Source organism: Pempheris klunzingeri, chromosome 19 (assembly GCF_042242105.1).
Source record: "Pempheris klunzingeri isolate RE-2024b chromosome 19, fPemKlu1.hap1, whole genome shotgun sequence".
In the NCBI taxonomy this organism is placed as follows: Eukaryota; Metazoa; Chordata; class Actinopteri; order Acropomatiformes; family Pempheridae; genus Pempheris; species Pempheris klunzingeri.
In genome coordinates, this window is record NC_092030.1 from 3,642,907 (window position 1) to 3,669,155 (window position 26,249).

The 26,249-nt window shown below is 39.8% G+C and overlaps 1 protein-coding gene across 1 annotated transcript; it reads left to right on the forward strand.

Annotated features, from left to right (window-relative positions):
- Positions 1-49: 49 nt before the first annotated feature.
- galt (galactose-1-phosphate uridylyltransferase) lies at positions 50-26,249 on the forward strand. The gene is made up of 11 exons (XM_070850683.1): positions 50-114; positions 751-920; positions 1,134-1,209; positions 1,442-1,490; positions 6,121-6,250; positions 7,484-7,540; positions 12,622-12,744; positions 17,612-17,744; positions 19,634-19,717; positions 25,145-25,299; positions 25,625-26,249. The coding sequence occupies exons 1-11, from the start codon at positions 78-80 to the stop codon at positions 25,721-25,723; spliced, it is 1,113 nt and encodes a 370-aa protein (XP_070706784.1). The 5' UTR covers positions 50-77; the 3' UTR covers positions 25,724-26,249.

Below are 26,249 nucleotides of genomic sequence, written 5' to 3' on the forward strand. Positions count from 1 at the left end.
CCTGTCAAAAAACAGGAAGTGGCCCAAGACGTCAGTAGGCAGGGGATGATGGTTCAGAAGCTGTTTGTGGTTCAGACATGAGCGACACAACAGAAGTCAGTTTTGATCCTAAAGGTAGGGCAGCTGTGTACATTTACCGAAGTAAAACGCTAGTTTCATTCATCCAGCATGTCGGAAGTAATTCCAAGCTCCATTTACAGTCTGGCACTTTTACCTTTCTGTACCTTTCTATAACAGACCTTTCAACTACAACCAAACAGCTTAGGTCGATTCATTTGCTGTTCTACTTATATTTTAATCTTACTGTTTCCATACACTCATCATAAGGGGCATCACGCTTGCAATCGGTGTATTATTGCACGATTTAACTAATCAAAAGTGATGCTTCGTAGATTGTTTTACAAGCCGAACTTACTCGTAGATCCTTGTACTTCATGCTGTCTTTAGATATGTTCTGGTCCGCAGGTGGCTTTTTCAGTATGAGTGGAACCATAAAATTAGCATATTTTTCAGTGGAGTTCGGTGACAGTGTGCTTATTGCTTACACACAGCCAAGTGTGTAGTCTCGTGACTTGCAAGTTGCAGCAACAGCAAATAGTCATTCCTCTTGTGACAGATACACACCTTAATCACCGACCCCTGAATGTTTTTGGCTGTGACACTTTATAGACCAACCGATCTATTCTTTCAAAAAAAAAGTTTAAGTCACTTTATGTGTGTGTGTGTGTGTAAAATTCCTAAACCCTTCAGAGCACCAGCACCTCCGTTATAACCCTCTGCGGGACACCTGGGTGCTGGTGTCGGCCCATCGCATGAAGAGACCCTGGGCAGGTCAGGTAGAGAAACCTCCTGAGGAGCACATACCCAGACACGACCCCTGCAACCCTCTCTGTCCTGGGAACACACGTGCAAACGGAGAGGTAAGAGCAGGTAGATGCATGCATGCATACATAGGGCTCATGGGGATCCTCTGCAGTGAGTCACTACTGATGCTTTGGACATAAACTTTTTGATACAGGACACCTGCAGCTGGCAAACAACACACGCCAAATGGTGATCAATTTGCACGACAGAATATTTGTTGTGTTTTCTCTCCCATGTTTAAATATCTGTGTCTGCCTATTTGTCTCCAGGTAAATCCAGAGTACGACAGCACTTTTGTTTTTGGAAACGACTTCCCCGCTCTTCAGCCAGATGCTCCAGATCCTGGTGAGTTCCAATGTTGTCAAAATACAAACCGTAACAAGTTGTTGTACTGCATAATAAGTATTTAAGCCACTGACTGGAATATCAGAGTGTAAACATACCTTTTTAATGGCACAATAAACTGTTTGACAATGGGCTAATTGGTGCACATGGATCAGTGTAGTCCTGAATATAATTACAAAGAAAATACATTGTCGAAAATGGAACAACTAACATTTGCTGTTGTGTTTCTCAGGTTCAGATCAACATCCATTGTTCCAGTCTAAAGCTGCGAGGGGCGTCTGGTAAGAACAAAGCTTCATGTCACATCTTACCGGACCAATCAATGTCTTATTGTATGATGTGTGTATAGTATCTGTAAATGCCAAAATTATTATTTAAAATACATCAAATAGCAACATTTATGTTTGATATTGTATGCGGTCCTTTACCAATAGACTGTGTTCCAGTGTTAAAATGAGCTAAATATTAAACACATGCATATTACAAATAAAGATGTGGTTGGAAGGTTAGAATTTATTCAAGGATGCATCTTAATCAGCGTTCCTCTTAAAAATTATGATGCATTCAAATTTATGACCAATTTAATCTGAACTGATGAGTGCAATCAGAGCAGTCATGCTGAGGCAACTCTCACTCATTGTTGTGATCATCATCATCATCATAATCAGCTATTAGACAAAGCTAATTTTGGTAATCAACACTCTGCATGCCACCTGTTTTTGGAACATCTTGAGCCACGCAAAACAAAATCACAAATCCGTACCACCATATATATATATGTCCTGTGTATTTCCTGTAAAACACCAGCAGATGGGGATGTTCTCCCACCACTTCCTTTCACAGGAACTAGACCCTTTGATGCTACAATAACATGGATCTCAGTTCAGTGATATCTGCCTCAAACCTTCCGTGCTGGAAAAATAGGGAGTCTAGCTCAGTCCTGGGAGTGTGCTGTGTTCAGTCATGAAATGTGGACTCGAACCAGCTCTGTGGTCTCGAACCGACTTTTGGATTAATTCACTGTCAAAGTTAATAGACGGTCTGAATCCTTTGTTAGCGCTCACTTATCGAACATACAGAGTAGAGAATAATCACGACATCCAGAGGGAGATAAATTACACAAAATCTTTTAACCGTGCCATGGCTCAGTAAGTGAAGCGTCATGGCAGCAAGCACAGAACCAACCCACTCACATTTCATTTCTAAGACGTGTTTGTCAGTCTGTTTTCTTTTTTTTTTTTTTTATCTTTTTAAAGACGTTCCTGAATACTTGGATGATTCTGCCTGACAGCAGAGTTGCACAACAACTGAATAATAGATTAAATGAAAACACTGTTCTGCATGTGTTGCTTGAAAACTGAACTTGGTGTTTAAATCCCGTGTGTTGGCAGATGTTGAGGCTGTCAGTTATTTCTTGCCCACAAACTAACAGAGTAATGAAGCAGAGAAACTGCACTGATTGATGTGTTGCGCAGTCTTTGTATTGATTGTTAAATTTCGGGCTATTTTTCTTCCGTGCAGATTCAGTCTGAGTGAATCTGTGTGTTTTTCTTTTCACCATGCAGAGGTCGTACGCATGTTTGAATCGGTGCTGTTGTTGTTGTTGCGCGTTTGTGGTTCGCTCAGGCTGAAGAACTTGGAAACTGGACTAGTGCTTGTTGCCCTGCAGCAACATTTAGAGAGCCAATTAGAGGGAAAACAAAATGGGAAATGGGATTTTCGGGATTTGGGTCACGGGAGACAAAAAGAGAGATGGGGTGAGGGAAGAGTTCAGATGGTAATACCACCACTTCTCTGTCACGCAGAATGATCCTGAATCCTGCGACAAATTAACCCCATTACAAATGAACTTTTATGTGACTGTAATTTCACAGCAGGTTTACTGGATATGACTCCATAATGCGGTGCAAATTATAGGGAAAATGTATGTCCCTCTGGAAATCAACAACTGTCCAACGTCTCTCCAAGAGGCATTGTTTCCACGGCAATGGTTGTTATGAAATTAGTCTTTGAGACATTATTCAAACTGCATTAATAAAACAGGGCTCAAAAAGGAACACTAAATTCTGGGGTAACTTTGTGGCCTTTTGATTTTAACCATGCTATGATGGTGACTATGTAGATCAGCTGGTCTTTGGTCCAGACTTGGCACCGAAATTGCTGCCCTCCTCGGGATGAGTTGGAATAACTATTGCGATGCCCTGACTTTTCACATAGCACCATCATCAGGTCAAATATCCCAAACCAACATTAACAGTCTGTTTAGAGAGCAGGGCTGAAGGTTTTAAGTGTAATTCTTGTCTTGTTTTAAGTATCAAGGTCACATGATTTGGTTCACCACTGGCACCACAGTTAGCTGATTTTATTGCAAAAGAAAGGTGTGTAGTGTGAATGAGAGAGAACATATGAGTAATTGATGTCCCTGCAAGCTCTTCAGACTCCGGCTCAGACTCACTGATTCTGTGAATCAGGTGTATTGGAGCAGGTAAACATCCAAAACAGGGCAGGGCAGGGCAGGGACTGGGATTGAGACTTGTTTTTTACTAAGTTTGTTTCCTTTTAACAGTTCTTACTTACCCAGTGGGGGGGCATTCCCTTGTCCCATGACCTGGATCTCTGGGAGCTGAGGGCCTTCTCCACGGGGGCTTCATGGCTCAAAATTCCACCCTTTCTAACCTCATCCTCATCAATAACCCTAACCATGGCCACCCACCATCCCCATACACACCCCCAGCCTCTCCTTCCTGCTATAATCTACTCTAGCACTAATTCCCAGGGGGCCGGTAGCTCACAGACAGTCCATGGGGACTTGTGTAAAAGCTAAGCACGACTGAGTCTGGTCACAACCTGGAGGTGAAGCCAGAATAATAACACAATGAATGGGAGAAGCTGGGAAATATTGTTTTATTTCCATTCCACCATTAAGCCTAACTCACACTTTCTTTTTGTGATTTGTATAAGCATATGAAATCATCAGAGGAGTTTTCTATTAATCTCACCTGTTCCAGTGCACCTCCAGCTACAACTTCGGGCTGTAGACTGCAAGCTCTTAAACTTAACCTAAACTTTACCCTAACCTTAAACCAAGTCTTCACCCTCAAATTGAATGATTTATGTTTATGGGGACTTGCATTTTGCCCCCAAAGGTAAGTCTCCAAAATGTGACCATGTAAAGAGATTTATGTCCCCACAACATGAGTAATACATGGTGTACACACACACAAACACACATAGGAGTGCTGACAGCTTGTATAAAACTCATGAACAATTCATAAAAACGGTCATTCGGTTTTGCTCAGAGCATAAACACCAATGTCATGTTCAATTATTGATCATGTACTAGCTAGTTGGGCTCTAAGAAGAGTCTGTTTGTCAATGTTTTTCTGAGTCTGACAGCTGAGCTGGTACCCCCTGGGTACTATAAGTAAGGCTGAGAGCAAACATACACATGGACACGGTACCTTCTTGAACACACACACACACACACACTATACTCAAACAGACTGTGGACATTTGTAAACTCTGTACAAAGTGTTAGTATAATTACACCCTCCAGCCATGTTTTGGCCGTGCTCACGTTTACCAAAATGCTCAGGTATCACGAGTAAAGCTCTGACCATATAAACCGGATGTTCTGGCTTTAAGTCAGTCAATTCCTGTCCTGCCTGTCTCTTATCATTTTGCAAATGAATGTGGAAAAACATCAAATATCAATTTATTTGATAATTAAATCTCTCTTTGGGATTTTAAAGTACTGTACTGTGTTGTTATCATAGATGTGTCTGACTCCGGTCCCTTCATAGCGTCTGAGATAAGCTTTGGTTGCACAAACAAGGATTAAATGATAACCACTCCACTGATATTTTCGTTTTCCTTCACCTCTCATGACACAAGGAAAGGCAGGTATCTAATAGAAGTGTTTGTATTTGTTTAGTTCCGGCTTGCTTCTCCAGTTATACCTTTCACAGCATCACAAGAATGAATCAGTGAAATCTGGTTTAATGCTGAAGCTTGGTCACATTTTGTTATGACTTTTTCAGAGGAAAAAAAAAACATTCCTCTGAATCTGCAAGTTGTCGGTTGCTTGATCTACAGAGCACCGCCAACAAGAGCTCTGACAGCTAGTCCAAAGAAAAAGATGTCGCTGATCCTGACAAGTGGTTTCTAGGAAGCACAGAGTAGCAGTTTCACAGCATTCAGCACTCCATGCCACAGATACTAAAAAATACAATCTTTCACATCATCACTTTTACATTTATTACCAGGCCAGGCCTAAACACAGTAGATCAAGGCTCTTTTTAATGTATGTCATGGAAAAACCCAGGCAAGACAAGACATTAGCACATTCATGACTTATTAATCACAACCTGAACAACAAGACATCATAATAAATAATAGACACACAAAGAGAAATATAGAGCCAGACAGAGCGATGACCGAGTGAGAAGTGAAGAATGAACTTGTTTTGAAAAGCTTTTGCTTCCCTGGTTTAACACCTAGGATTGGTGCCAGACTAAAACACGAGAGAAAAGTAGTTTCACACACTCACACAGTTGCGACAGTCAAGATGCCCATTAGCAAAGCATTCAAACGCCAACTGTGTGGTTTCTACGAGAGCTGAGAAACAGAAGTTACTGTAGCATTTATATAATAAGCGCTGAGTGATCATTAGAGACACTTTATATCGAGCACTGCTTGGCACTATTTTTAGCCATGCTAGCGACGTGACTTTAAGAGTGGCAATGTGAATCTCTGACACACTGGAATATCTCAACTATTTATTAATTTAATTACTGACCAGTACATGGAATTGTTTGATTCACTGTGCATCTTAAAGTTTGTGAAATGAATTCTATGTACTATTACTGTCCTAACATCGTCCATCTCTCTTGATCTCCATCTCTTTTTCAGTAAGGTCATGTGTTTCCATCCCTGGTCAGACATCACCCTCCCTCTCATGAAGAAACAAGAAGTTGTCAAGGTGATTGACAAGTGGGTGGAGCTTGTTGAAGAACTCGGCACCACGTACCCCTGGGTTCAGGTATGTGAGTTACATAAAGTATACATTTCATCTGGTGTTTCCTTTATTTCCCCAGAAGTTATAGTAACTGGAGAATCTAAAGGGGTTATGATGCCAATGACGAGCGAAACATAAAATGTACCATTACTTTAAATAACATTACAGATTTCTCCATGTTTGAACATTGTAAGGCCAAGCATTTGGAAAAATGAGAGTACATAACTCAACAAAACACAGGTCTGAACATAACATATTCCTATAGTCGTTATTTAGACATTTTAATGTGGAAATCAAAGTCCCCAAAATGTGACTGTGTAAAAGATTTATGTCCCCACAACAGGAGTAATACATGGCACACACACACACACACACACACACATTATTGATCTGACCTCTCCCAGAGCTGGATACCTGTAAAATTGCAAACTTTTAACTCCAAGCTCTAGCGCCACTGATCATTCCATTTTCTGCTCTTTCCAATTTTTCATCTTAATGTGTCTTGTATTGGATTGGATTAAACTTTAATGATGCCTCTGGGCAAATTCACAAATTCAAACAGCAGCAGCAGAGATGGAAGGATATGGATAAGATAAGATTTTGAAGTTTATACAGCTAGCAATAGAATCCTTCCTATATCATACGCTGAGATTATGACAGCAAATAAAGATACTGTGTTTCTGTTCACACATTTAGAGGTTAGAAGCTGACGTACATCTTTACAGGTTACAGTACATTGTTAGGCTTTCACATGGAATAATCAAACTGATAGTCAAACTGAAAAATAACACCCTTTTTCGTATGTTCACTGTGGTGAATGGCACTAAATACTAGTCTACCCAAGACCCCCATAAGCCACTTGCTAGAGCTATAAAATCATGAACTAATCACTGTTAATCACTGATAATTACTATAATGAGTTCCCAAGTGCAGGCATCTTTTGAAGTGTCCTAGAGTAAGGCAACTGAGCCGCTTGTGATCCTTAAAAAAATCTCCCCAAATAGACGAATGCATCCATGGCTGCAGGGGAACTGAAACAGCATTAACTAGCAAACATCAGCACCAAGGACAGGACCATGCTCCCAGATTAGTCACTTAATCTGTTCCTCTTGAGGTAATCCTGAGTTGTGCATCAGCAAGGACTTGCTCTGTTCAAGAGTCCTTGAGAGAGGCCTCTCCACATTGACACTTTTGACTTTTGTAGAGAAAATTCCCCTACGGTCTGCACTGACTTTCCCTCTTATTTTCTGTTTTTAGATCTTTGAGAATAAAGGAGCTATGATGGGTTGTTCAAATCCCCATCCCCACTGTCAGGTAGGAAGTACACACACACACACACACACACACACACACACGGTATTAAGTTGAGTTATACATACATGCAAATGTGTAAACATTGAGCAATTTGACTACATGGATAAATTCAGTGTCTTCAAAGTGAGAATATGAAGTTCAGGAATACATACAGACATTAACACACATCCTTTAGCCACTTCTTTCAGTGCAGCGACTTTCAAGATGCAGCATAAACACAAAATAACAAACGCTTTTATCAGTTACATGCAATACAAATTGTTTCACTGCTCCGATTTGCACATCAAGGATGGCTGGATTTGCAGATTCATTATGATAATGACGCCGGCATTTATTAGGAAGACTTTGAGCGAGACATTTCATTCACAAATCACTGTAAGTGTGTATTCATCCTTTGATATTTGTTTGATTACACCTATACTGGTGTTTGTGCATTTTCTTATCTTTCCATGTTTGCCGTTTGTTAAATAGGTTCAGGCAAGATTAACAACTCAGAGAGAGGAGAGAGATGCATTTCCTCTCAAACTGTCACTTCAGTCTGATGCTGAGAGAGGGCACAATCAGGGAGACTGACAATAAAAGAAAGATGGTTGGTGGGGAAGACAGAGTGTTTTAAACAGCAATACTGTTATCAGTATGTTCAAAATAATGAATTTGCTATCCAAGCAATGTAGAAAACAAATAAAGCTGCCTAAAACCTAAAATGAAAAGACCACGGCGAATGGGAGGTCATACAAGAAGGAAGACAGGCCCATCACAAATGAAATTTCTTTCTGAGAGTAATAAACTGGAGGTCCGTGCATTTTACTGTAGTGCTGAGGAAGATGGGAATGCATTTGCATTAAGAATAAACAACGATGAGAATTACTGATTGAAGCGTTTCAGAAAATGCATTTGAATGTAGCTAAAGACAGAAAACACATGGTGTAATCCTAGGTGAAAGTGGTGAAAGACCTTTGGCTTTGGCTATCGGCTTTGTCCAAAGGTCAAAAAACTGCATACCAACACTTCTAAAGCTCATCAGTTAACAGGTTATGTTAAACTATTCCTCAAAGAAGAATGTCTTAATTATTTACTGCAGTCCACAAACACAACAGTGGTTTTGCCACCGTCCCTTTCATATTGTGTTTGTGAAGAAATCTGAAATGGAAAAGTTGCAAAAGTTTACAGTGTCCGAGGAGAGGAGCTCATTAAAGACGTTCTTGTGAGCTGACAGTCCTGCAGCTGATTACATTGTTAAGTTACTTTGCCTGGTTGATGAGTGACATTTTAGGCTTCTGGAAAGAAATAAGAATGTGACCACCTACAGGACATGTAGAAAGACAGGCTTACTTGAATGTGTGCTGTGTATTTTCATTTCTATATTACAGCCTGGTAGTATAGGAATGAACAACAGATGGCAGTATGTGCCCTCAGAATGACATGGTTTTAACACTGTCATCGATGTTCCACAGCTGATCTGGTTCCTTGTTCAGGGTTGTTATTTGTGACTTCACAAAGCTGCTTTTAGTAAGTAGTAGGAAGTTACAACCACTGGGAGAACCTTTCTGATTTAATATGTTTAATAAATGCTATAATACATTTATTCAGTTGCTGTCAAAGTCTTGTTTGTACTTGTATAACTACTGCCAGATCAAAAAAGATGTTTTGTTTTCATGTGGTCCAGATTAAAGAATGTCAAGGATCCAGGCTTTGATGGAGCTTTTTAAAAGTTTTAGTAGTTTTGTTTCTTCTTTCTTTTTTCCTCCAGTCCAAATTTCCCTTTCTTACGACATAAAAGTCATGTGTAAATATGAGTGTGTGTGTGTGTGTGTACAGCCAGACAACCCCTCCAGGCCAAAACGTAAGAAGCAAAGATCTAAAACATTGAAGAATAACGAACAGAAAATGCTAATCGTGTTCTTAAGGCAGCATTGCTTCTGATAACTTAGGTCTCACAGGAAAGGAGCTGTATGTATTTTTATGTAAGGAGAGGAAGGAAAACTTATGCCTCTGGAATAGTAATATCATTCTTTACGTAAGTAGCACAAACTATATACAGTATTAATTCTGTGGAGTGCTCAGAATGTGTTTGAAAGCCTTTGCCTCTCAGGCGCAGGCAGTTATTGAGTTCATATTTGCTCCCTAAGTATCTATTTCACAACACTTGGAAGCTGAAGTTAAAAGGACCAATGATGTCATAATAGCTGATAGAGTGATACCTGTTATTTTTAAGTCTTCCCTTCTGGGAATAGAGTATATTATTTGCTTTCCTCTTGTGTAGAGAAAAGTACAGATAGAATCAACAGTGTGCTGCTGGATAGATGATAGATCAGTGTATACAAAAACACAGGTGTGCACGCAGACCCACAGCTACAGATGTTGGCAGGCATGCAAAAATATTCACACACACTATTACACACGTCTGGAGAGATGCACATGCACAGTATTCCCACACAGAGTTCAAACATTAACCCTGTCTGCCTCTTTCGGACTTTTCAGGATCACAAACATAAACGTGGTGCAGCCTTTAACCAATATTCAAACTACTTCATTTTCAAATTTACGCTAAGCCGGTTTCTGCCGAATCTTACCAAGGCTTAGGGCAAAAATGCCAACAAACATTGATAATTTGCTTTATTATTTGCATATTAAGCATTTTTCATGAATCTAAACCCAAGATGATACAGTCATATGACATGTGCCCTAGAGGCAAGGCCAGCATGATGCTCATAAGCTCATAAACTGCCTCAAAATTAAAAAATGATGAAGCTTTTGATCATCAAGAGGACACTTTTTTTACATTTCCTTCATGAAGTTAATGCAGCTTTTTCCCCTGTAGTAAAAAAAGAAAGAATTTGTAGGAGCCTGTGACAGTTCCTGCACTGCATTCTGGGTAAAAAAGTGGAGGAGTGTTTAATCAGAAAACAATTTGCCATGCAGCCTGAAGCAGTGCTGCTTAAAGCAGCAGAGAATGCCTCTGATTATTACTCTGTTCATGCAAAGGAATATTATAATTGGAAAACCTACTCGTGGTGACACAAATATTTGACTTTCAGTAAAACCCCACTGTAATAGAACTAAAAGCTCTCTAACAATTAAGACAAAAGGGAAATAATACCGCCTGAAAGCAGTTTACAGTGATTCCGAGCCTGGACAATGTGAGCTATTGTAAACACACATCACACACAAACAGGTTTTCTCCCCTGTGCAGCAGTGGCTAATCAGTATTCTGGTGATGGTCTCACTCATCAGAGCATGAACGCATATTGCCGACTTTACATTGTTGCATCCCTGCATATACTTGTGTCCATTAGTTTGGATACTAATTATGACAAACCCATATGGCAGATAGATGGGAAATGGGCTGTACCTGTGGAGCACCTTTCTAGTCTTTTCGACCACTCAAAGCGCTGTAACACTACATTTACATTCACTCATTCACACACCATTCATACACTGATGGGAGGTTTCCACCCCTACCATCAGGAGGAAACTAGTAATGCATTCACACACTGAAGCTGTGCAACGTGTAAATACATACCATTGAAAATCCTGGAAACTGTTGTCTCAGGCACTGATTTATCATGCAGTGGTGGCTCAGTCTGCTTTTAAAGCCATTAAAATACCATAAAGTGAAACATAAATTATCCAAATATGAATGCACACTGTTATCCATAAAAGCTTTCTGAAAAGCAGCAGTACATTATGGAGCTAATTCTGCAGCCTAAAAGCGTTTACTCCAAAGTGTGATTGAAAATGAACTGTAGTGCTGTTTGTGGAGGTGTGTAACGCAGATGAATGTTTCCCACAAATGAAATGACCTACAGAATCTCATCTGCTTTTACTGTCTGCTGCTGAATGCCAGTTGGTGGCCGATGAGAAGAAAGTTTGAACAATGTCTTTGACGCATTCAACACTGCTGCTTTAAACACGTAAATCTTTTTTTAGAGATGTTGTTTATCACAATCGGGGAGCTAATTTTGTTAGTGAGTGTGTGTTTTTGCCCCTTTGGGCACTCGGATCATTGCTCTGACATTTGCAGTATATTAACTACAACTGAATGAGTTGTGTTGGTTAACTAAAATGTTTCACACGAAGTACAGTTGTAATTGAATGTGCCTTTGGAAGTGATAACCATCACATCTGCTTTTACATGAGTAATCCATCGAATTTACCTTCAGCTGCCATACCAGGACATGAAAGCACATACTGTCACAATTCAAGCTTTGGGCAACAGGGATGAGAACTTAAATGCAGACACACAGGCATGATTGGCTGAGTTAAAGGCAATGTGCTAAGACAGAGGTCAAACAACAGGCCCAACCAATTCAGGAATGGGTGAGCAGGCAGTAAGCACAGCCCAGCAAGTCCAAAAGAGCAGGTCACAGACAAGCAACAGGACATGACATGACATGAGTTACTGATTACAGGCAGGTAACAGGTACAGCAACAGGGAAACAAACCAGCCGGCAGAGACAGGAATGGCTGGAGCGCTGCAGCAAATGAGCTTTAATAGATGATCTAGCTGAGAGGAGTGCAAAAGTGGCTGGGGATTAATTAAGTATCCGAACAGCGAGTAAAGCATTCGATTTTTACAGCATCTGGAAAACACTGAGGGCATTCGATAGGATTAGACAAATTCCAAAGAAAATGCAGGGGGGGTCTACAGGGGAGCACAGAGGGAGACGGAGACAAACATTGGGCCTGTTTCACCGACATTAAACCTGGTGTTCTACCATTTTCAATATTCATCTACATTAGATGTTATTTGAATTGAGGACTAGGCTTAAAGCTCCTGAAAAGTTGGTTTAAAATCCATAATACAGAATTCAACTTAAAGTTTGTGGTTGTCCGCTGTACTGTCTCCAATCTGAGTTGATTTTTACAGTAGTAAATGTAAATGAAAGCCAGCTGCTGCAGGGGAAAAACCAGGCACTCAGAAATCTTTGCACCTGTGAAACATTCATTGATTGAGTAGTATCGATAAATAACCCACGATGTATTACAGATGTATGCATAACTCTAAGGCTTTTCTAGATTTGTGTTCTGTGTCATCATTATCTTCATCCATCTTCTTCTTGCATCCTGTTACATTACAGGTGTGGGCCAGCAACTTCATGCCTAATGAGCCAGCTCTGTCTGACCGCTGTCAGAGGGCCTACTATCAGAAATATGGAGAGCCGCTGCTGCTGCAGTACGCCAGGCAAGAGGCTGAGAAAAAGGTACAGCTATACAAGTTTAAACACAGAGGCACACGACTTCACCCTCAGAGTCATCTCACTGAAATTTGGGTTTGATGACCATGAGTGATATCATCAGTGAGTCATATTAACTAACTTAAATTGAATTAAACTTCAAAGGAACACTGTAGAAATGTCTCTAAATGTGTGGTTGCTCCAAAATAGCTACATCATATTTTTTTTTTTCACCATGGCTGCCCTCATTGCGTCTCCCATCATCCATCTACTTCCACTCTTTCTCAGCATGCTTGTCTCTCATTCTCTTATTTCATCTCTCCTTTTTCCCCCCCATCAGCATCCCCTGTCTGTCTTTCAGTCAGTGAAGCGTATGATTGGACAGTAGAGACACTAATTAGCATAATGCTGTGGCATCCATCTTCAACCAGTGTGAATATTAGGAAAACAAACTGTGTGTGTGTGTGTGTGTGTGTGTGTGTGTGTGTGTGATTTTTCAGTTGTGTGTGGAGCATCAGCAGCAGTAACCATCAAAGACAGGGTTTAACAGAGCACTGAGCACATTAAGCATGTAGGCAAAAGTCTTATTAACAAGCAGACATTTGGTGGAAACCGAACTCCATACGGGAGAATTGAATTGAACTTGACTTTCTTGTTTCGCTTCCTTGAGCTGTAGCGAGATGGCTTATTTATGTTACTTTATTATTTAATGCACTTAATCATAGGTTATATTCACAGCTAAAGCCCTTCTTGAAATTAGCTTCACTTGTGTTTATTCAGTGGTAAGCCAGTCAAATGAGTTGCCAGTGTATCTTTTTCTAATGGGATTAACTGGTGGTACTTTATCACCATACCTTTAAGGCTTCCACCTTTAAGTCATCCTTTTGAGTCTTGAGTAATAATGACTGTATGTTTTTGGCCATACGATGATCATTTCACATCACTTTTTGTCACCTTTCTTCCCACGTTTCTTGTGCTGGTGTGATCCAGTGTTGTGCAAGGCTTTATGTGTTTTAGGCCGAATGGAAAGCCCTCATCCTATTACCATTTGGCATTGCATTGCAGTCTTGAAAAACAAACTAGCTGTTTGCTCATATTGCCTATTAGGAAATATGAAGCTGTCTTATAGAATGGGGAAAAAATAGAAACATGTATTTATTTATGAGATGAACAATACCATTATCTTGTCTGTACTGTAGCATAAATACATACCATACAGCCATTAGCTTAACTTAGCACAAAGACAGGAAACGAGGTGAAACCCTGCTCTGTCTGAATGTACAAGTTATATCTTGGATAATCTACTTCAGTGGGTCTCACTTCTGCAATTGGGAGTTTTTTTTTTTTACTCTTTTTCCACTCTTGAATTAAAGCTTTCCTTTGACTGACTAAAAGAAAAGCTGGAGAGGGAGACTGAGCTTTTTCGCAGAGTGTAAAATTAAGCAACAAAGATTGAGCACAGAATAAGACAGAGGAAGTGAAGCAAGGAGGTCACCAGAGGGGGAGGGAGAACCACAGAGGGGGACAAAAAAGTGGACAGAGATGACTTTGGAGAAAGCCAGAGAGAGAGTGATGTCCTGGTAAGGAGGTAAAGAAATCAGATGATCACTGATTCATTCAGGGAATGAGCAGATACCTGTTCTGCTGAGTTTGTGTTTGTGTGTGTGTGTGTGTGTGTGTGTGTGTGTGTGTGTGTGTGTGTGTGTGAGAGAGAAGAGAGAGAAAAAAGCATTAGGTTTTCAAGAAGAGCAAAGTAGACACTTGAATCTCCTAGACAGTTGCTCATGGGGACTGACCTTTATAAAATCAGAGTGGAGGCAAGTGTGTGTGAGTGTGTGTGTGTGTGCAAGAAACCCTGAAAGTACTTGTTCTTGGCCACTAGTGTGTGTGTGTATGTATGTATGTATGTATGTGAGTGTGTGCTCCTGTCTCTGTGACCCATGATTAGGACCATAAATTGGCACACTGCAGTGTTTGCAGGAGTTTGAAATGGAGTTTGGCTCCTTGGTGACACTCTTGACTTTGAAACAAAAACTCTCTAAGCTAATTGAATAGATCTCTTTGGGATTTGCAGTCTGCGAGGTGGACATCCTCTCGCTTCACTCCACTCTTCCTCCTCCATCTTCCATCTCTATCTCTCTTTTTCTATCTTCATTCTATTCCTTTATAATCCTGTTAAAGGAAACAGAGGACAAACACTGTGGAAAGAGTTGAGAATATATGTATATAGGAAAGGGTATTATATGTAAAGTCAGTGTTAAAGAATGGATCAATTCATTGATAAACAACATAATGGTTTTACTTAATACTTTGGAAATACACATAATAATAATTTTATTTTTTTATGTCCTCTTTTTCATCCCCTGCTCATTTTCTTCCTTTCAAAAAATTCATTCCAAGAGAAGCTGTTGTCAAATTGTTATTGCAGCAGGCACAAAGTAGAATCCTATACTGCAAGTACAGTTCATTAAGAGAACTGAACACTTTGGGATTCTGGTAGATTAGTCTGTGTTTTCCTCCAATGTTATTAAACACCACTGCATCCCCAGTAGATCCCTTAATTATACCCTAATGCCTGGACAAGTTTGTTCAAACCTCTGGGAGATTTATAGCTTAGGATACCCCTGTTTTTTTAATTAGTTTTCACACTATGCACACAGAACGGCACAAACATGTATCAATACAACTGGCTGGCATACTGCATAAAAGCAAGATGAGAAGAAAATCGAATGAAATGAGAAAAGTAAGCCAAAAAAAAACATACAATTCATCCACCCACGCAGTCTTAGATACAATCAATATTTCTAACACCAAAGGATTGTAAATAGAGGACACCCACTGATTAAAATAGATGCCCAGATGTCCATCTAACTTTAAGAATATTCTTAGCTGCAGTCAAGCTTGAAAAAAAAAGACCTTGTGCTGATATCTTTACATATTAAGGAGTGACTTATGACAGTGGTAAATACTGAGTCACCATGCTGCCCAAGACATAGGTTATGTTGTCATATTGTCTTGGCCGGCACTTTGTAACATCTATTCTGAAATGTCACATACAAATAAAATAATTATTATTATAGTTATTACGTAATAGTAGTAGTAGTAGTTATATAGGCCTCAATTGCAGGCAAACTGGAAGGGTGTGTGTGACTAGATATTAAGAATTACACAAGCCTGTAAGTTCAGTCTCACCACTGTCATTCCTGGAGCAGCAGGTAGCTCTGATAAGTCCACTGTACTGCTCCCCACCCAGCCCCAAACTGCAGACAGACAAAGTTAACAAGTAGCTGGTCAACTGGAGCTTAGAACAGCCAAAGGGGAGTTTTCAGAGGATGGTGAAAACCAAACCTGAGCTACAAGGAATGTGAATATTTGATTGCATTCGTCAGGTGGACAAAGCATGATTGCCAACATTGTTTTCCATCTGCTGTCTCTTTTACTAACACCTATGTAGTATCATACAGTAATTACCTGCTCCTACAACAGCACCTACAAACAGAGCTGCATTGGCTATTTTAGGATATCTGTGACTTACACACACACATATTAAGTAACCAACAAGAAGAGGCACACTCAAAGCATTGGATGTGTGAGAGGAGAGAGACTGAAAAAGAGCAGACATGAACAGAAAACGAAGAGAATGACATTAGAAACAATGAGACACAAGTCAGGTAGTGGAAGACGGCTCTGAGACCTGCAGTCATCTTTATTGTGAAATATGACGTTTCTAGTTGATTGATTGATGACTGATTGTTTTGGAAAGATGAGTATTGACACTTAGCTTGTACACATTCATTTCTGAATTTTTGGGTCAGGTTCACTGGCTCTCATTGACTTCGACAATTCTGAATACATTTAGAGACTTTGGTGAAAATCTGCAAAACTCAAATATGATAAGCCTTAATTATATCAGGGGAAATTCTGGTTTGACTTTGCCATTATAATTCAGAGTGATACTGCTCCACAGAAATCATTCCTCATGTCACTTTAGCTCAACACTTGATATGTATTCATTGCTCCGTCAGGATAATATACTGCCACGTCTAATATGCACCTGATCTGTTTACTAATGTGGCATAGAATAATCATCACTCTAATGTCATGATTCCGACTTTAAGATGTAATCCCTGTGGTTTGAAAACAAGACGAAAAGTCTACAGCCTTGCTAGCAACTGTGAGTGGTGCTTAAAGCTGAATGCTAATCCTATCATCGCAACACGCTCACAATGAAAATGCTAAAATGCTGATGTTTGGCTGGTGTGGTGTTTACCATGTTCACCATTTAAATCTGTTTTTTGACATCAACATTTGTGCTAAATTTCACAACAATCCATCTAATGATTATTAGCACAGGAAGAATGTCAGCAGGATTCATCCTCTGAGAACAATGAATGTCGTGGCAATTTCATGGCAATCCAACCACATCCAATACGGAGCTGTTTCAGTCTGGACCAGCAGACGTTGCTATCTTTAGAAACATTATGCCATCGTGGCTAAAACTGTTGTACGGCCTTCTCAGTCCATTCTCAAAGCTGGCTGGCTTCAATCTATAAAGCTGGTGACATTTAACCTGCATTAGCTTTGGTTTCACTTTACAGTTTTAAACAATATTACATTATTTTTTAAATGTATCGTCCCTGTTGAAAAGTACAGAGTGAACCACACTATATACTATTGCAACAGGTTAAGTTACAATGGTTATGTAGTAATTAGCATTATTAGAAATGACATGTGACTTTTAATTCTGTTCTCTTCCTTTTGGAGTTGAACCTGAAAATTATAGTTTCCATTAGTGAGTATTTCTTCATTTATAGCAGAAAATCTATAAAACACCTCATGCATCATATTGCTTCCCTGCACATTCAAAAATATTTTCATTTTGCCTTTCCTCCAGGAGCGTGTGGTGGTGGAGAGTTCTGATTGGCTGGCAGTGGTTCCATATTGGGCAACGTGGCCCTACCAGACGCTGTTGTTACCAAGACGACATGTCCTCAGAATCACTGATCTGACAACTGAGGAGAGGGAGGGTGAGTTTGTGAAGATACAGAGTGAGTGACTGAGAGAGCGATAAGGCAATTAAGACTAGTTTACGGTGACTCAGCGGCTCAGTGGGAAACCTGCTGCTTTGATTTCCGGCCAAGGTGCCTCCTTTGTGTGTAAGTGTGTGTGTGTGTGTGTGTGTGTGTGTGTGTGTGTGTGTGTGTGTCACCCTCCATAATCATTCACGGCTTCCCTGGGGAGGAAACTTTTCATTTGACACCCTCCATGAACTCACACTGCATGGGGGGTATAGAATGAAAAGCAGTCTTTATGGTGATTCCAAATTAGCTCCATTAACACTTTGGAAAAACTATTAATTACATCTAAAAACTAATCAAATTAATTAAAAAAATTATCCAACTTACTACCAGTATTTTAGATGATATAGTTATATTGTATAGATATTCTCATCTAAGTATTTAAATGAATTAAGAGTGGATGATGTGTAGTGTCACGCCTGCCCCCAAAGCTAACATACTAATTAAAAGGAGGTACACTGACGTTATGGTGGCTGCATGTATTGTTTCCCCGTCAACCGTCCCGACATTATATAGTTCAGAGAACAATAAAATGCTTCGGTGATAGTGAACTAAATTAGTTACTTACTGCCATTCACTTCCCTTTCTTCCTAACATTATGGTGTTGAAATGACTTTAGCAGATGTTGTTGTTGTTGTCAGAGAATGAATTGTCTGAAGATTGAGGGGATCTGGTGAAATTATCTACCATTCCCTCTCAAGGACAAACACCATTGCATCTCGAAATTAAATAAGGGCTCATTTGGAGGACTTTTGTTGACAGCTGAGAGTCTATTTAGCTGATTGAGCTTGTGCGTAATGAAGGTGTGAAGCCCAAGGCGATAGTTAAGAAGGATCAGTGGGATAGGTGTCTTCTGAGACGCAGCCCATTACCACTGTTTCACACTGAGCATGGGAGATGAATCCAGACAGAATAACAAATCAAAATGAGCCCCTGCAGACGGTAGATGCCAGAAAGGATGACGTGTTAGTCGTCTTAACTTCTAATTCAATCTCATGCAATGGAAAGTTGGCTCAACGGTGTTTGTGCATCGCTGGCACATTAGTTCATATTTTCAGATGGTTTTCAGCAGAAACTTGTGTTCTTATATAACAGAAATGGCACAGTGAGAGGTGTCTTGTTGGAAGGTTGAGTGCAGCTTTAGACCAACTCAATTTACTCCTGACTAAGCAGAGATGCTTATTTCATATCATGTTAAATAAAATCCAGATCAGAGTTTCTGTTGGATAGAAATGATTTGTGTTGTTGTTACGAGAATGGGTCGAGCTTTATTGGAAGTATCTTGCCTGTTATTCTTTTCAATAAAGCCTCGACTGTACACATATAATGTTTAATCTCGTGTAATCAGAGTTTAGTTCAGCCTTATATTAAAAATAACTTTGTTGAGTAATAGAGGGATTTTTTGTTTTGTTTCTTTAATTAATTGACTGAACATACTGACACTGTCAGTTATTAATTGTGGCAGATAACTGACCTTCATATTTGAATCTGTGTTCTGATGCCTGTTATCTGTCCAGGGTTTGTAATAAGAGAGAAACTTGATTGTGTGCATGTTTGTGTAACTGCTCCCTTTGTTTGTCTGTCTGACTTGTTCCTTTGTATCCTTGTGTATTCAGGCATTTCTTCTATATTTAATTTCCCCTAAAGAATAATACAATTTTCATATTCTTTACAATGTACAGCTGTTCTAGATGTACATTTCTCTCTCAGCTCCTCTTCCCCATGCCATTCATTATTAACAATAACTCTCTAATACATTTTTGTCTTTCTTCCCTCCCACCCACCTTCCTCCCATATTCTCACTTTATCTCCCTTGTTTCTGTGTGTTTGTTTATCAGGTCTAGCTGACATTATGAAGCGACTGCTGACCAAGTATGACAACCTGTTTGAAATCTCTTTCACCTACTCCATGGGCTGGCACGGTAAGAAACGCTTTGGTATAAATGAGATAACCTGTTTAAAGTCTCTTTTGCAGAGTGACAGTAAGAGCGAGGGACAGATGGTGGGAAAGATTAAAGATCTGTGGAAAATCTGTGGATGGATTGGTGGATTGGAACACAACCACTGCTACGAACAGGAGGCTGCTCACATACCAGGCCAGCTATAAACACATTCACTAATTTGATATGTGAACGAGCTCCGGTCACAGTAGTCTGAGGGCAGTGTGCTCATCTGCAAAACTCAGTCATGAAATATGTGAGTTTGACTTCTATAGAGCCGTACCAAATTAAACAGGAGAGACAAACGATAAAATGGGAAGAGATGCGTTAAAATGGTTTCACACCTCACCTCTAGTTTCTTTACTCCCCTCTCAATCCTCTCCGTTTTTAAACACTGTGCTTTCTTCATCCTCCCTTTTCTCCTCCCTGTCAGCATTCACGCTATCAGCTCTGTCTTATAACAGTGATTCTCTGCACATCTTCCACCATCTTCATGATTGCATAGCTAGGGGTTGCAATATAATTTCAAATTAGCTCAAGTCCTGCACCAACATGGCATTAATAACATATATGAATATTGATTAACTTGTCCAGAGTCATGGGAAAGATGTATCCAAGTTAAGGTGCGGTGTGCGTTCCCTGCGAGTTAGAGAACTCCTGAAGATAAATCATCTCCGCTGTCATTGACATATGAGAATCTCAGCTTTGATGTCAACCACTTATTACCACTTCAATGCACTCTCAAGACTCATCAGCATATTTATTGTTTTGTCACTGCGGAGGACCGCAGGAGTTCTCACAGGTAAAGAGCACTCGTGGGGTAATTCCAAAATGTTACCAGGAGTTAAAGTGGTGGTCTGTTTTTCTGTTTTTGTTCCAGGGATATAAACACTCCTATACCCATTTCTCACCTTTAAAAAGATGCAAGAATCAAATAGGCTTTTAGTGCTTAAGAGGCATAATTACACAGTCTATAGTATGTCTATAGGATAGTATGATGATTACATTTTTCTTTTGAAAATTGAAGAAATTATAGGCTTGACATGGTGAATTGAAGATTAATTGCAATTCCCATTACTGTAAATTTTAGATTACAGTGATTTAAGCATGTGAAAAGACTTCTTTTTACACTATTCAGTACAGAACCCACCAAAGAGGTCAACTTTTCCATGTTTAGCTTTACTAATTGTCTCCTGTAACACCACAGTCAAAGAAAACAAAAGAACCAGTGACAAGACAACAAGTACCTGAATAAGCAAACTGACACTAAAAAATGCTGGATAATGTCACCTTTCCCACAAAGGCCAAATCACCTTTTAATCTTGACAGAACATGCAGGTTGAAATGCATTTGCAGAGATCTCAGACACTAAAATCCGAAATAAATCTATTTTGAAATTACTCACATCACAGCCATCGAGATGTGGGCGTGAATCTTCTTTTAAATACGTCCAAGCAAGTGTTTTAATTGGTTTGCATTTGAAGAAACAGCCGGCACAAACACAGAAGACGGCCCGCTTTGTACAGAAAGGTGTTTGCCCAAGACAGCTGTTCCTTATGTGAATCTAAAGCTCAGCCCAGACACCGGCTGATATTTACCTGTACTGAGGCGCTGAGAGGAATAACTATTGAGAGCAATGCCAGAGAAACACCTTGCAGCAGATTCAAAGTGGAACCAAGGTTAGCAGAGAGCAGTGATGCATTGAGCGATGTGCGACAGAAAGGAGAGGAATGTCATCATGGCTGAGTGGTTAGAGTGATCCTTGTCTAAGCTAAAAGGTTGCAGGTTCAATCCCTGCAGCTGTTGTGCCCTGCTGAGTTGTTCAGAGAAAGGAAGCCTCACCTGGGAATAAAAACACTGCAGCATGGATCTAGATGCACTTTTGACACGACTTGTGTGCATGTAGGGCAGATTTCTCTGACAGGCATTGGGTCTATTTCTGTGCTTGATTGGCATTTCAAACTAGATTTTTATCTAAGGATGACAATGTCAGTGTGTGTCGCTTGTTCCATCACTTTGGTCGGGATTGAAATATATCAACAAATAGTGGATTGGTTTCCTTTAAACTTGATGTTCCACTAATTAGGATGTTAGCCTCGTCACTGTGAGCATGTTAACATGCTAAAGTTAGCATTTGATCACTTCATGATCTTTGGAGTTTGAAGTTTTGTCGCATTATGTCTTTCTGTGTCTTTCCAAACTCTCCAGATCTCTCATCTTTTGTCGACAGTCTCAGGACACTGAGTCAGTGAACTACCAATGAGGTTGAAATGCATCTTGTTTGATTTAGCCTTGACCTTTATAGTCAGGAAGCAACTAATCCAAATTTCAGTCGAGAGGCAATTTTTAAGATGCGAGTATATCATCTCAGATACCTTTCACAGAGTGAAGCGATAGCTGTGTGAACACTTATCACCTGCCAGGCTGTTATTTTCTTTGTGTTTTTTCCTTTTGGTCAAAGCAAGGCATCCCACATGAAAGATGGTTTATAAAAAGAGGGATGATAAACTCAAAGCGTACTGCAGAGAGAAGGACAAGAGGGCATGAGAGGACACAGTCATCGACTCACTTTCTTATTTTATCTGATATCAAATCTTTGAAGTAAAATCTCAGTCTAAAGTTGCCTGTGGTTAAAGCTCCTACAGATCTTGTGTTTAGTTCTGGCTTTAATCTTCTAGTCTGTTTTATTTCTTAGTGACTAAAACTCATAGGTCATGTTACAGCAATATGTTGAAGGTTATGTGCAGGCAGTTAGTAAGCTCGCCTTATTTCCTCTGGCAAACAGAGTTATTTTTTGGCTGGGGTAACAAAGGAGAGGAGGGACATCTGCCATAAGAGGTAAATCCATTTAGAAGAATTTCAAATAAGAATGATCTTGAAACAACTAATAATATATTAAAATTAGGCCTCTACAGGATCAGTCACTAGATTTGCATACACTGTATCTCTCTCTCTCACACACACACACACACACACACACACACACACTAAGAATCCCCAGTATAGCCACATTATAATGAAAACATACAATACCAGCAGATGGGGTAATATTACACACATGCCAGTTTCACACTACCTCCATCTTTTTCTAAGTTTTCAGACTACACCTACCTGTCTTATCATCTGTGAAATATCACAGTTTGGTTTATTAGCACCCTCCTGTTTTCTCATTAGATGAGATGAGATGCTGAGCAAAGATAAAAACAAGGATGCCATAAAAAGATGGTGAAGACCCAGAAAGACGTGAAGCAGCCAAGTTAATGTCATGCTGCATGTTTTTGTTTTGTCTTTCAGTGTGGTTAGGACAATGGCAGCTTTCTACAATATGGACAATAAAGTTTCAAACTAACACACAGCAGATGATCCACAGTGTCCTTGGTGAAATTTAGGATGACACCCAGCTGGAGCAAAGCCAGGACATTGCTGATATCACATCTCTTTCATATCAGAAGTCTGCCCCTGTTCATTTTCTGGGGGATGCAATTTGCTTTTCTACGTTTTCTTGATATGTTCTGTCTAAGGTCTTTTCGCATGTTGAGGCACGTTCATTCTCAGGAAAGCAGAAGTTTTTGTTAATTTGCTCCCTAGTTGGATGCATCTCGGATACTGTCCCCTGCCGTCCAGTGCGGTCTGTGGACTCTCTCTGAAAGCCATCTTCAAGTAATGCGGAGAGAAGGAAAGGTTTTGGAAATAAACTACACAGCTCCTCCAATGGATCAATTAGTATAATGTGCTGCCTCTAGTGGGAACACAGGCTAACATTTTATTATATCCCCCTGTTGCAACAAATAGCCCTAGATATTCACTGCCAAAAGCAGTTCCATGATCCTCTGACAATGTGAAATGTTTTTTTTTCATGTAACATCATACCCGTGATAATGGACTGTTAATATTTTCCTAGGGTTTTTATTTGCTCTTCTTGAAGTTGATAGAATACCTCCAACTGTTTTTTAATTGGTAGAAGAACACTAAGCTCCCAAAATAATTGTGTTATTTAAACCTTATCAAGGGGGATTAAGGGAAAAGAGACTGCTGAGATTAGAATAGATGTGCTGCAGCTAACACACAGCGTGTGCTCACGCATACACACACAGACATACTGCACACAATGACCACCTAACTTTGGAACCCACACTCTCATTCACATGCACATGCAGATCTGGCCCACATAATGAGTTGTGTTATCTCTGCATCTGTGCATGGGCTTTATTTTAGCCCATTTAGAGGCAGCCAGCTTGTATTTAGGGCTAGGCTTATTAGTGGCAGTGTGGAGATAGAAGTGGTTGGATGGTGTTTGAGTCATCTGGGAAATCGGATAAAGCTACCTGCTTACACACTAACTAAAACACACAGCACACTGTAGACCGTATTAACTGGTTGGATAAAGGACTAGAACAAAGAGAGAGACAGATAGACATGTAGGGACGCAGACAGGGTGTACTTATATTTGCAGTTGTAAGGCTAAATTATATTAGATAACACTGCAACAGATATGTCATGTTTTGACTCTATGTAGCACTGGGACCAATAGTGGTCCCTGTACCAGCTTATATCTGTAAATTTATGTCAATTCTAAAATATGCACTCTCCTATATGCTCCCATTAATGCAGCCGAACAAACACACCCGAAAACAATCTCAAAGCTGGTAATTGTCCGCTAATTGGACCATCTGTCTCTATTCATTCCTTATCTGGACTCTTCAGTCTTTGCTTTGTTCTATCTCTTTCTTTGACCATCCATTACTTTCCTTTACGTCGACCTCCCATCGTCTCTATCTGGGTCTGATCAGCCCCCACTGTCAGGAGGCAGACTCTAAAGGAAAAGCTCTCCTTGTGAATACAATCTCTCCAGGGAGCTGTTTTTTTTCATTTCTTTGTGTTTTTTAAAAGAGATGTGTTTCTACTTTTATTTCATTACCTTCCACTAAGATCAGAAAGCAACACAGGCAACAAACACAGTATTCAAATGTTAAATACAGTCACAAATCACTGAAAATGGTATCTTGGTAATGACCTTCATTTTCCATGAAGCTGCAGGTTTTGTCCAATCAGAAATGTAAATGAAGACAAATTGAAGAAAAAAAACTGAATGTTAACAAGAGGAAAAACCTGAACAGAAAAACATGATTAATGCAGATGGTACCATGAAGGGAATGAGGATTGGAAGGTTTGATGAGTATGAAAATGATAAGAGTCACATGCCATGGCCTTCACAGTCAGCAGATCTCAGCCTAGTTAAAAATCTCAATATTTTCTCTCATAAATTCTGTACAACATACATTTTCTTTCCTTAGACCGTTTATTCCTCAACCCATCTGGATAATATTTGCCAATGAGCCATCCGTGTCTCTGATTGACTCTGATTGACCCTGATTGTCTCCAGGCTAATGTCTTCCTCTCTTAATTCAGGAGCCCCGACCGGCCCCCATTTAAACGAGGACAACTCTCACTGGCAGCTGCATGCCCACTACTACCCTCCCCTTCTGCGATCAGCTACAGTTAAGAAGTTTATGGTGGGGTATGAGATGCTCGCCCAGGAGCAAAGGGACCTCACCCCTGAACAGGTCATTAACGTAGCATACGCACTGTGCAAAGACAGCTTTATACAATAAGGAGACTGCTGTGTATCTGTTGTAGCATATAATATATATTGTAGGTACTTTTCCTTCCATACTATCCTCTATCAGTTAAATTCACAACCATAACCTATATAGCAGCTTTAGAGATTAACCTTGCAACCCTATAGTTTGGTATTAGTGTTTTGGTAGTTAGTATATTATTAGTAGTATTAGTAACTAGTGTGTTATTCACTTGTTAATTCCACTAAATTACAGATAGATAATATTAATACAAACCCAGGATTGCAGTGCTGTGTTCTTGTGTTTATAGGCTGCTGAGAAGCTACGGGTCTTACCAGAAGAGCACTATAAAACCAGAGAGGACTGTGAAAAAGGTGCTGGAAAAGAGAAAGAAGATGGAGGAAAGTAAAAGTGAGACAAAAATATAGCTTTATCTAAACAACAGTATACTTTGTATGAAATACACAGCTGCTTTTTGGAAGTACTGTAAATATTACATTTAAACTTCATGATATGCAGCTGTAACACACTTCTTTGAACTGGTGCAACGTGTTGAAGTGCCTTTACGAACTCTGGGTTTTCACATAGTCTTAGGTATGTATGCATTTTTAATACATTTCTGTCTACACAAAGCTGGTACCGAGCTTCTTGCTGCAATTATGAAATGGACTTCAAACAAAGTGCGCTATGGAACTCTCCCATGTTTTAGGGAGATAATGAGAGAACATTATTCTTCCTAGCTGTCCCTTCAGTTGAATTTAAACAAACTTTGTTTGTTGTTTGGTTATGTTGGAAACCTTTCAACTGCAAGGCTTTCTCTACCAACAACACAATGAGTTCTTTGTTATTCAAATGAATGCCTTTGTCTCTTGTAAATGTTTTTACAAGAAAAACAATTCTTGAATGAGTTAAGTGTTTGACAGCTTTCAGCCTCA

What these genes read in the sequence shown, in the direction of transcription:
- galt (XM_070850683.1), top strand. Translation starts at nt 78, where the DNA reads ATGAGCGACACAACAGAAGTCAGTTTTGATCCTAAAG. An exon ending in CCACGTACCCCTGGGTTCAG is followed by an intron (nt 6,251 to 7,483) that starts GTATGTGAGTTA and finishes TTCTGTTTTTAG; the next exon opens with ATCTTTGAGAATAAAGGAGC. An exon ending in ATCCCCATCCCCACTGTCAG is followed by an intron (nt 7,541 to 12,621) that starts GTAGGAAGTACA and finishes GTTACATTACAG; the next exon opens with GTGTGGGCCAGCAACTTCAT.